The 12,879-nt window shown below is 37.5% G+C and overlaps 1 protein-coding gene across 1 annotated transcript; it reads left to right on the top strand.

Moving 5' to 3' along the window:
• The first annotated feature begins 4,938 nt into the window (after positions 1-4,938).
• On the top strand, positions 4,939-12,555 carry LOC149003309 (nucleolar/coiled-body phosphoprotein). The gene is made up of 5 exons (XM_089136763.1): positions 4,939-5,201; positions 5,545-5,837; positions 5,964-6,053; positions 11,358-11,722; positions 11,819-12,555. The coding sequence occupies exons 1-5, from the start codon at positions 5,021-5,023 to the stop codon at positions 12,081-12,083; spliced, it is 1,194 nt and encodes a 397-aa protein (XP_088992889.1). The 5' UTR covers positions 4,939-5,020; the 3' UTR covers positions 12,084-12,555.
• Positions 12,556-12,879: the final 324 nt, after the last annotated feature.

Raw genomic sequence — 12,879 nt, 5'->3', positions numbered from 1 at the left:
TAACAATCCAAACTTTATTTTAATTATCAATTCAAACAAATTGTCACCTTTGAAGATCTGCAACACGAGTGAATTTGAACCTCCCATCCGTCTCCAAATTCTCTGAACCACTAAAGCCTAGAATTCCCCTCCATCTTTAACTTTCCTGCCTAACTTTGTCCATGATCAAACCAAACCACCCATCAGAACCAGTCAAATTCTTTTCGAAGTACCGATGAATTAATCTAGCACAAAAATTTCATTGTGTTCACCACATTGGAGATGACCCAAAAGCGACCTTCACATAAGTTTCTTTTCTTCAGCTAATTATCATCAGAGTCTGAATTGAGTGTAAGGACTCCTAGTTAGAGTTTTGGTTCAGAATCAAACTGAACCATGTAAATGCATCATTTGCCTCAACCAAAGATTGAATGATCTAGTAAAGGATTTTTCATCTCACTAATCCAGCAAACTCTTTTCTCCTTGTCTCACATGATAATGCAAATAGCAGACCCAATAGAATTCATACTCAGTAATGAGCCCCTCAAATCCATGCCCAAGTTCAAGCATATTGGTTCTCAAACCAGATTTTCTAAATGAGCTGTCTATCCCAACTAAAGGAAATAATTAACCATTGACAGAAATAGAAAAAGAAATTGTAATACTACAGTACTCACCATTCCTTTTGTGACCTTCTGGTTGCAGCACTTCCAAGTAGCAGGAGGACTTGGAAGTGGAGTCTGAGAAACTTTGAACACCATATTCATTACCAGAATTTCCACTGGTATTTGAGATTGCATCACCCTCTACATACTTTGCTTATTTTAACTGATCTTCCCCTGAAGCAAGTGTATGCTATCGACAGCATCAACGCTAAAAGTGAAATACAATAAACAGAGGAGAATTTCTTGCCAAATGGTCAATCCATAGTTGTCATGGCATTTATGCAATCCAAGGCATTGGAGAGGGTCCAAATTCAAGGCATCCAAATCACCCGCCTAGGTGTTGCCTCGATAACTATGATACAATCCCTTGCCTTGATGCAAATTTGGGATGTAATTACAAGATTGCATACCTTTTGACCTGTTTTGTTTCTCAAGTATGCAATCAGCATGACTCTGCATCTGTTTCAAAACCAGGCTGAACTCAGTTTCCTTAGCTGAAAGACAAAAAAGAACAGAAAAGAGGGAAGAAGAAAGGTCTAAGAAAGTCAAGAAACAGGAAAATTAAATGCAGCCACACATAAATAAGGAATAGCTCCAGCGCAAGTTCTAGGGTCCAAAATCCAAACATACCCAGTTGAGAGTTGCAATTTGAGGAAAATAATCCACATTAAGTATTTCTATACAGAATATATAGAGAGGTGGCAATAAAGCAAGTTGACAGATTTTAAAATAATAGTTGGTTCTACTGGGAATAAATTGCATGAAAACAACAGAAACAAACCTAAGCTACAGGTAGAGTTCATTATCAAGTACTTGAAAGGAAAAATAAGAATTTCCAAAGTTATATTATCAATGAAACTGAGATGTATCAAAGAAAAATTGGGAGAAAGAAACAACAGATTAAGAAACATCAAGACAGTGCACCTTACTCCTTCAAAGATTACCCAAAAAATGAAGCAGAAATTCACAAGAAAGTGAACATGGTAAAATAGTTAAACAAAGTCACCACTTGGTGCATGGTAGCATCTATTTTTGAAGAGTTCACATAGATTAATGTTTCATGATCTGCTTTAACATTTCCCTTCTCTCTTATGCTAATTAATGTGAACTTGAAAATACTGTACACAGTCATTTGGATACCATATTTAGCACAAGAAATGAGGACTTCAATCACAAGTCATTTTGTATGCTATTGATGGCTTAACAACCCAAGCCAACCTACCCAAATCTGCGAAACCAGAGGAATTACCCGACAAAGCAAGCATACCGAGAAATCAATATCACTGGGTACCTATAAATCCATCAACAAAACGTGTACAGTGAAGAAATAAAAGAACGGAAGTAACAGCAGCGTCTTCAAAGAAGCAATCTGTAATCTTTCAGTTTAAAAATGCAAATTGAACTTCAAGAAGGCAAACACATCATATGAACCTACATTGCACCAACACAGAAAAGGGTACAAATTTTAAGGTCAAGGCCTTGGTAAGAGAAGGAAAAACAGAGAGAAACTTACAGGCATGACCCAATCGAATTGGGTTGCTTGGACCTTAAACCCATGTAAGCGTGTCCTTTTCGATAGTCTTCTTGCATGATTTGCAGGTAAACCTTCCCATGGCCTTGGTTGGTTCGTGTTCACCTTATGACGGCAACTGTTGGGCATTTGCGGCCGCCCCTCCTCCCCACCGCCCAAGACACTTTCTTTCGCTTTGCTCAGTGGATCTTCTTTCTACGCAGGTTGAATCTATTATCAGGAACGGATCGGAAATGCGCCGGTCAACTGAGTAATATTCTCGTAGAACAAGTAATAGATGTCTCCTAAAACGGTTTCTTTGTTCTTTTGTTTTGTTTTTTTAAGAAGGAATTGGTGGGAAAAATAGTCTTTTGTTCTTTTTTTGGGTAAGAAAATAATTTTATTCCGAAGTGGAAATTGGTCAAACATTTGTGCCTTGAATCGATTGGGCCCTCCGGGTAGGCGGTTAGCTGCATGGTTAACCTGCCTAGAAACCTAACAGATCCTACAATCAACAAAATACCACTGACATAAATAGTTTGAAGAATAGCTTTTGTAGAACATTTGATATATTCTCTTTAGGAACTGGAACTTTATTATATTGTCTATAGAGTATAGGTCTCTCAAGATCATCTAGTCGTAGACCCTTCAACCTAGCTCTCTTTTCTAGTGTCTTTGTTTGAAAGCAATATTTTTTATATTATAAGCATAATACCAAAACATTTTTGTCAAAATGTCATATTTCTCGTCATGCCCTTACCTTTTGGTACAACTCTCAACCTTGGTCTTCTCTCTCTTTCTTCTTCTTATTCTTCTTCTTCTTCTTCTTCTTTTTTTTTTTTTTTTTTTTTTTTCATTTATTCACTGCAAGCAGGGGGGGGGGCAGAACAAAGGTCCACCAACCACAATGTGGAAGCCAGCCATTCTTTCGGGCCTATTGGATGATTGGAATGATCTTAAGGACATTGATCACTTGTTCTTGTTCTATCCTTTCGTTGGCTCCTTCTGAGAGAAAACCTCCCCTCCATTTAGCCACCTTCTCAAGGGCAAAGCCAAAATTCAACATGGAGGGGGCTAAATAATGAAAATCCAAGTCACCTTTTGTTGAGCATTCGGGCATACACTAACGCCTTCACCACACATATTATGTGGGCCCTATGTAAGATTCACTGCGGATCCCACCTATAATTTATTTTTTTCATATTTAGACCTAGGGCCGACAGGCCTGACACATTTAAAATACAATTAAATTTCTATGAGAATAAATAATTAAAATTTCAAAATAAGCTTTTTCAATTTTAAGAGTAAGTTGCTTAGAAAATTATTAAACTATTTTTTTAAAATTTCTTCCAAATCACTAGTATGGATTGAAATTTAGAAAAAATTGAACTCAACTAACAATTCACCTTTGTATTTCAATTCTTACAAATTTGTTTAACTATTGACTAGTATCTCATTTAAAATTGAACCTATGTAAACAAATCATTAGAATAGTATAGATAATTTTGAACTAATTGTTTAAAAAGAAAATTAGTCTAAGAATTGTTTTCTAATTGTTTAGTTTGTGGTTTTCTAAAAAGAAGAAGATATTAAGAATTTGTTTAGTTGAGTTCAGTTAGTTTAATTCAATGTAAAAAAGAAAATTCAATAATTAAATTAAAAATAAAAATCAATTAGTTCGTGGTTTTTTAAAAAGAATAACATAAAATCTCAAGAGAGAGAAAAATCAAGGGGAAAAAAAAAGATAGATTGAGAAAGAGACAAAGAATATAGGATTGTGGAGAAGATTTAAGAATAAACTCCAATGTCTACTAGCTTTTTCAAAATTTTTCCTATGTTGTATGTGGAAAAAATGAGAGAATAAATAAGAAGAAATTTATACCCATTATTCTTATTTTTAAAAATTATTTCTAATATTTGGGGAGGGGGTAGATACAACACAATCTTTAGAGCAATGCACGCGGTCACACCTCATGGCGGGGCCAGGGGTCCATAAAAAAAAAGGCTTTAAAGGGGTCGCCGTGCTCGCTAGTGGCGGTTACCAACATTGGGCGATTTGAGGCGTCCCGGCTGTCCCGGTTGCCCGTGCCTCGCGGGGCTGGGCCTACACGGCTCTCGGCCCTTCCTCGGCGCCCCTCCGGTTGGTATTTCACATGTAGAATGAGAAAAATAAGGAAAAAAAAAGAAGAAGAAAAATAACCATGTTTTTTAAATAATGGGGGGGGGGGGGGCTTGGCCCACCCGGCCCCTATGTAGCCTTGCTTCTAACCCCTCTAGATGTAGCTTCGGCATTACTCAAGATTGGTAGTGGATTCTGAGATCCTTTTTTGGTTCTACTATTCGTGATTTTGTTGGTAAAATGGTTTTCAGTGCCACTATTTATTGTTTGTGGTGGGAAATGACTTTCAGGAGATGGACTTCGACATCTAGATTCTCATACATAATTTGAAAAGCCATCTGTTTTGATATTTCTTTGGAACTTTAGCTAGTCCTCTATCCCCTTGGTTGATTCTCCAAAGAATAACTTCATTGTTGTCTCCTCCCAATGCCAGTTTATACTCTCTAGCCCCTCCCTTCTAGGGTTTTTGTTCAAATAGTGGTGTTGTTCATGAACTTAATTTGGTGTAATTAGTTTTCTTTGCTCTCATGAAAAAAATGAATTCATTCATAAAAAGAAATGTTTATTTCTAAATAAAAATGATTTCTTATCACAAAAACACGTAAAAACAATTTTCTATAAAAACTGATTTCCTAGAACGAAACGTTACCAAATGCTAACATCATCTTGATTTGCTTTGCCACTACGACTTCGACGTTGAAGCTCGTCTCTGCAACGGTCGCAGCACTGCTTCTCGTTTGAGCATCAATGGCGGATAACCTGTTTTTGGGCCTACCACCTCCCTCTGCAAAGTGTCCTCTTCCTGCTTCCCCTTCAGTGAGAGAGGAAGAAAACCCTAACAATTCAAAGAGGGAATCGTCACCGGCTCCAGCTCCTATTCTCAAGAGTGCTCTTAAGCGAGATAAGCCTCCAGAAACGCAAGCTGAAGGTGCGAGTGAAACTCAGGTTACGCGTTTCTTTTGGTCTCTCTTTATTTTTTGTCGCCCTGCATGGACTTTAGTTGGTATACGATGCAATTTACCAATTTCTAGGGTTTACTGAAATTTCTTTACATCGAATTGTCATGAATCAATCAATTTCAATCTTATCAAACTTAATTAAGTTTCTGATGGATAATGTGTCTCACCCGAAAACCCTATCATGTCGTCATTGTGAGAAACAGTGAATCGTTTAGGTTCTGATTTTTCATTGCTCGTCAGGAAGCTAAACCTACAATCGAATTGTCTGTTCCTAAATTTGAAATTAAATTAATCGTTGTAGTTTCTCTGCAGCAACTGAAACACCTCAGAAACGTTTGAGGTTCAAAACAACTGTGGATGCATCTGAAACACAACTTATACAAGCGATGGAGAGGATAACTGCGCACATTAAGAATCCCACCAAGTTCAGCAAGGCGTCGAAACTTGCCATCCAACTTATTCAAGCTGGTAGTGTTAAGCCCGGAACTAGTGATCATTTCTTTGCCATCCTAGAGGCTTCAATGTCTTCGCCAACTGTTTGCACCGATCCTTCTGTTCGTGCAGATTATCATGCCCTGTTTTCAGAAGCTCAAAACATTAGCGATGTAAAGTTCTTCTCTCTTTTTTACTTCCTTAACAACCCCATTTGGTATGATAAACTTTCAATATGTCTCTCTTAATAAATTTCTGTCGCCGTCCCTCTCATGCTTGTTTTTTTTCCACCTTCACAGTGCCTCGGTAAAAAGCAGAGGAACCAGTTAGCAACATGGACAGTTAGGGCAGTGGTTGGAAATGATCTTTACACAGATGACAGTTTTGTGGTATGTTCGTACTTTCAGCAAGAAGCTTTATTTTGGTAGTATTGATCTTAAAGATTTCATTCAACATTTCTTGATGAATTTGAAAGTAGTTTGAAGGTTTAGAAGGGGTGTTTCCTTTTTCTTTTTTGGGTCTGTGTTTGTTCCGAAAGACCGGGGGGGGGTGTGTGTGGGGGGGGGTGTGTGTGTGTGTGTGGGTGGGTGGGGATTGGGGAAGAGGGAGGAGACAAAAATTAACAAAGTTCACTGAGAATTGAGGGTAGCCACTTTTGGTTATGGTCATGTAGCATAAATCCTACTACACTTGATAAGTGGAAGAATTATTGGCCCTGATGATATGCTGATGTGGGTATGGGGAAACTCTATGTGAAACACCGACTTGATAGATATATGCTTGACTGAAATGGGAAAGCATCTATAGCCTCAAGGAGTGTATGAATTGACGAGAAATAATTAGCCGCTTCTTGGAAGCCTTGACCCCTGGGTATGGTGATGTGTACTGATGAGGTTGAAGTCTGTAAGTAGTCCTGGTCACAACAAGTTTTATAGGCATTGTAGATAAAAGGAAAGGAGGTCCCGTTATACAGTTAACCTACTTTCTCAAGAGAGTTTATGAGCTGTATAGGGAAGTGAGGGAAGCCTCAGCTTGTTCTATATGCACTTAGACCTCTTTGTGAGTGACCCTTTTTGCTTAAAAGTTCTTACTGTTCTTGGAAGTTATAGGTGGACTTCTCCCTTAAAAAATTATAGGTCTTTAGATCTGTATTCTTCCTTTTCTCCTTACCCTTCTTGCTATTCCTTTATCATATCCTTGTTTTCTCTACTATTTGCCTTCTCTTCTGTTAGCAGTCGTTTTGGTTTGAATGAATTGTTTGCTACGCTGCTTCGCGAAACCACATCGCAAGATACTCTTAAAACAAATTAGCTACTAAGAACAGAAATTAAGGTTAGGGTTTCTATGCAATCCAGGTTGTGGACCTTAACCAAACTTCTGTTGGATGATTATGGCAAGGTGATAAAGCACTGTTTAAATTTTGAACCAGTTCCAGTGGTTGGGTTGGAAGATATACCACCAAACACCAAATCAGTAACTAAGTTGCTCTAGACCAAAGAGCCATTAGAATGGCTCCAAATTACTGGACTTGGATCGAGTGGTGCCCTGTAGGTGGTGAGGCAATGCTGCAATTTTGGTAGAATTCTAATGGTTGGAACCTCATCATGAAGGTGCACTAAAATTAGAAAGTGTGTGTATCAAGAGGTATCAACAGATGATGAATCTATGGATGGGTGATTGAGGGGAAGAGTAGGTGAATGAAGGAAGAGAGATCCTTATGTGGAAGCAACCACACAAGTTCTGGGTAACAGCAACAATCGACACTGCAGATCAAAGAACTGGAAGGACCACATCAGTCATGAAATTTGTTTTGCAGCAGTGGTAAATTCAAGTTCCAAGCACAAATAAAACTTTAACAAGAGAAGAAAAAGTGAGTTTGAGAAAATAAAAATTCTGGGGATAAAGGTGTTTCTGGTCTCAGCAATGTTCCTAACCCTCAGTGTGTGTAGATCACACAGTGAGGCTGTTGCCGTTCTTATCTCTCAAAAACACAGACAAATGAATAATAGCAGCAAAACAAAGCTTCTTCATTGACACATGAAGTTATGGGGTAGGCTCTTGCAGCCTATTGTGCAGATAGAGAAGAAGCAACTTTCCAGAATCAGGAAGTAAGCCTAACTTTAAAGTTACATGAGAATAGAACTACTAATTCTAAGAATAGAAACTCACAAAGCAGCAACAGCAACAACAACGATAATAAGTCTTGTCCCAAATAAAGGGGGTCGGGTACATGGATTGTTGCCTTCTAATCAGTTATGTTTGTGGCCATGTTAGATACAAGGCCTAAGCTATGCATATCCTTTCTCACCACTTCTCTTAAAGTTATCTTAGGTCTTCCCCTAGCTCTTCTAGTTTCTTCAATTTGGATTATATTACTTTTCTATACAAGGGCATTTATAGGTCTCCGTTGAACGTGGCAGTGACACTTTAAATGACTTTCTCGAAACCTATCACCTACGGGAGCAACTCCTAGAGCAACTCTAATATGATCATTCTTTATCTTATCCTTCCTAGTTTTGTCATTCATCAATCTTAGCGTCTTCATTTCTGCTACACTGAGTTTATCCATATGATTCTTTTTAACAACCCAACACTTTGCATTGTACATCATAGCTGGTCAAATGACGGTCCTATAAATTTTTCTTTCAAACGTTAATGGAATACATCTATCACACAAGACCTTAGACGCACCTCTCCACTTCATCCACTTTATTTTAATTCTTTGAAAAACATCATCTTCTATATCACCTCTTTTATTTATGATTGAACCTAGGTACCTAAAACAATTACTCTGAGGAATCTCCTTATTGTCAAGTTTCATTACCTCGTCATCTGCTCGATCATGACTAAAGTTACAGACTAGATATATTGTCTTTTTTCTACTTAGGTTAAAACCTCTTGATTTCAAAGCCGTTATCCATGATTCTAACTTGGTATTAATCCCCACTTGAGTCTCTCATCTATCAATATAATATCATCAAAAAAAAGCATAGACCAGGGGACCTCATCTTGATTGTCTTTGGTTAATTCATCCATTACAATTGCAAATAAATATGAGATTAAAAAATAGAAACAAACAACTTAATAAAATACAAACCACATAAACTTCAAATTCTCCCACGTATTCACAAATTGAACCTTCTGAAGGAAATATTATTATGATTTGTTCTTGGGCCATTTACACAAATGCTTTATGACACTTTAAACGTGAATGATTTTTTGACATCTTTTTCTTCATGTTTTTTTTCTACATCGACCTCCTAGGTTCTTGTCCCCATTACGGTTGTCAAGGCATTGTCTATGGAATTTTTGGGGCCTAGGCAACTAGGGATTGGCGACTTCCAACTTTGTGGTTTTGAATACATTGCTCTTAGTTGTATTATACTTATATTATTCATAAACCAGCAAATACCCCGACTTGAATCCAATAAAAAAGTTAAAAGGTAAAACTTTCAGAAGGATAAAAAGTCAACTACGCTATTCAAGAGCAAAAATTAGATTATTAACGCTTGGTGAAATTTTCAACTTTCTTGTGCTAGCATTCTTCTCAAATCTAAAAGTTTGATAAATCTTAATATGGTACACAGTATTGAAAACAAAAAGTGCAATTTTCACATTATTCGAGCACATCAGATCAGGTTTGACTAGAATATAATTCCTTCAATATAAATTAGATTTAGCAATCCTGAATATGTTGGAGAACTGGTTTTATGTTCTATTCTAATACAAAGAAAAGCCTCATATAAAAATAAAATCATTTGGCAAGTCGAACTTCTCTGAGAACAAACCATATCTTTGAATAGGGAGCATTTTAATTACTTACGGATAAGACCATATTTCTAAGAATGTTACAGACCAAACTTGAGACTCAAAACCAGGATGATGACCAATTCCAAGAAAAGTGTAAACCGAATGTAGTTTTGTTTGTTTTAAACTTCCAGATTCTGCTTCGTTTCTACTGTATTTGGTTCTTTATTGATATCATGACCTAATATTGATATTTGATGACGTGATACGGCTTAATATTGGGGTGCCCTGGTCATATGTAACACCTGATCTTGTAGTTCTATATTGATTTTTGATGACTTGGTGTGGCTTAATGTTGATGTTTGATGTGAAGTGGCTTAATATTTGGGGTGCTTTGGTCACCTATGTAACACCTGTGTGGGTACATTGTCGCCTAAGTGCTTAGGCATCCCTCCACCACCTCCTTGGGTCACCTTGCCATGTTGACAACTTATGGTCCTCAACCAAATTTCATTTCAGGAGATATTCAACTGAAACCACTGCTGTTCTTTCTACAACCAGCCTTGGTTTGCAGAGAAACATAATTTTATTTCCTGAGGTTTTGGAGCCATTTGTGGTGGTGATCTTATGAGGATCAAGTTTTAGGGTGTTAGCCTGAAATCTCATCTTGAAAGGGTGCTGAACTGAGGGAGTTCTTTTGCCTGCAATTAAATCAGTTCTTCCGCTAGCTTCACTGGCTTGAAGGTAGAAGACAACCTACATCGTTGGTTTGTTCCGACACTCCTTTATTTAAATAACTGCTCCTCCCTTTCATCATTTTGCCTGTTGATCCCTTTATCGTATTTGAGTTGTTTTACTTACTTTGTGTGGAATTCCCATAATAGAGAATGTATACAGTGTATTCTACCAACATAGAGTCTGAAATCAAACTTCCTTTTCTGGTGTGACTTGTAAATCGAAGTGTTTTCTCATATTTAAAGGGCCTAAAATAAGCGTCCTTCAAGTTTCAGGATCTAATTTGGCCACTTGGCCCATGAAACCAATTGTTGAACCTTGTCAAAATCATGCCTGAAATCAGAACCTTGAACTTGGTTGTTATTTATAGACCTCAAAACCTTTGTAACTGATTTGAAGCTCAAACCATTATTGATAAAATTAGACATATATGTGACAATCGTACTCTAGTAGGAGTCCAAGATTCTTTTTTTTTTTTTTTTGGGGGGGGGGGGGATAAATAACTATATTAAAAGCCGCAAAAGGAAAAAAGAATGTGCAAAGGGGAAAACCAGCCTTCAAGAGGGAGGCCTGAGGGAAGAGCTAAGATCCCAGGAGACAACAATGAGCTAGCTCCTTGGGGTATCATCAATTGAAGGATGGGGGATGGAATGAAGCCTGGTAGAAACATCAAAGTAGATGGCATTCCGTGTCCAGAGATTGAGATTTGGATGCCCATCTCCAAGGTTATGCTCCCACCACATGGTTATTCTTTAGAAATATAAAAACCACACACAAAGAGATGCACCAGATACCCACATGGTTATGCCTTCAAGTGGTTTGACTTCTTTTAATGAAGGATCAATTTCTAGTAAAACCTGGTTGGTGTTTTAATGTCTGGAGTATATATTTGGAAATATCCATGTTCTGGAAATTTTACAAGTCCTTGGGTTTGGTTAACACCTGACATGTATCACAAAGTGAAAGACATTATGCCTCCTTTGATCTTGGTATGAACGTTAGAGTGCATCTTATCTCTGTACCATTGCTTCTGATGCTGTCTCTAGAAGATTGCAATCCTCATCTGTTATTTTTACCAGTTTCTCTGAGATAATCATGGACCAGATGTTGACTGATGAATGGATTTTGGATTCATGTCATCTTATTGTTGAACTGTTATTTGGGCTCTGATGTGGTACATTACTGATGCGTAGTGGCATTAACCTATACAGTTCTCAAAAGCAGCTGGAAAAATAAAAGAAGCTATATCAAATCTTCCGGTTGCAACCGATGAGGATGACAAAGAGGAGGCTGCAGCCCTGGAAGGGGAGAGAGAAGTTACAGATTCAGATCAGCAGGACGTCAACAAGTTATCTTCTTCATCTGAAGCACGTCCTGAAGCAGAGTCTGATCCTTTTAAACTGGATGTGCTGCTTCCTAGCACATCAAAGAAAGATGAGAAAGTCAAGGGAAAGAGAGAAGCAGCAGCAATTAGCAAAAAGGCAGAAGAAAATGAGTCAAAGAGATTTCTTAGATCACAAAGAGAAGCTTTGATTCTTTGTTTAGAAATAGCTGCAAGACGTTACAAGAGTCCATGGTTACGCTTCTTTTCTTTTCTTTTTCTTTCACCCCCTTAATGTTTGGAATAATGTTAGTTGGCTCATTACTTTCTTCTATTGTTACCTTTTTTCAGGTGCCAAACTGGCATAGACATTCTAGTTAAACACGCCTTTGATAATGTCGAGAGGTTCACATCTCAACAAAGAGATGCAATTGGTAAACTGTGGGCATCTATTCGAGAACAACAAACACGTAGGAAACAAGGGAAATCAGTGACTGGGAAACTGGATATGAATGCTTTTGAGTCTCTACAAGAGAAATATGCTAATGAGAAGATTAGCATTCGACGCGCTGTTGGTGGAGGGGGTGATCGTCGTGCCCAACAGTGGCTGGGTTGATGTGCTACTGTTATTCTTTTCCTTTGTGCATCAGGATATTGATGGTATTATCAGCAAAACAGGAAAGAAATTGTGAATCTCTTGATCTTATGGTGAATGTAGGGGGCTAAAATTGAGAAATGGAGGGGAGTTTTTTTGGCAATTGGCATTGACATTGACAGAGTTAAGCTTTCCAGTTTTCCCTTGTTCTGAGAATATTGAATTCGTCACTGTAATGTATATTTGTAGGCATTCCATCTACCAGGCAGGTACTTCTCGATTAAAATTGTTGTGATGTTGTTATTGGGATTTGAAACTGAGTTCCCACATCATATAATTCTCACAGCTATGCCGAGCAGCAAGATATGATATTTTGATCAAATGAGTTAATCATCAAATCAAAGACAATTAAGTGGAGTATCTTAGTAGTCTATTGAATTTAGATGAGCATTAACCATCTCGCTTGTTGCATTAAACCACTTAAGGGCAATGAGTGGTAGGCATCAGAATTTTGACAAAATTTTAAGGAAAAATTACGTGATTAACTGCTTTTAGGTTCGGTTTCCTTTTACAAAGGTAACCATTCAACGTTTCACTAACAAAATTAATTAAAACTGAGTTTGGGTTTACAAAACTAACCACACTAAAGAGGAAAAATTACTATTTTGTCCAAAAGAAAAATTCACTAATTTTTCATACCTTGGGGACATTTTCGCTCCCACATTTGTATAGTCAATTTTGGGAGTAAAAATGTCCAAAGAGATCAAAATTCACTGGTACATGACAAGATTGAAATTGACAAGATTGAAATTGACTT

The sequence above is a fragment of the Hakea prostrata genome, chromosome 10 (assembly GCF_041222555.1).
Source record: "Hakea prostrata isolate BN-2017 chromosome 10, UWA_Hpros_2, whole genome shotgun sequence".
NCBI lineage: Eukaryota > Viridiplantae > Streptophyta > Magnoliopsida > Proteales > Proteaceae > Hakea > Hakea prostrata.
The sequence above is the reverse complement of the archived record's forward strand: the minus strand, read 5'-3'. Positions and strand labels throughout refer to the sequence as shown.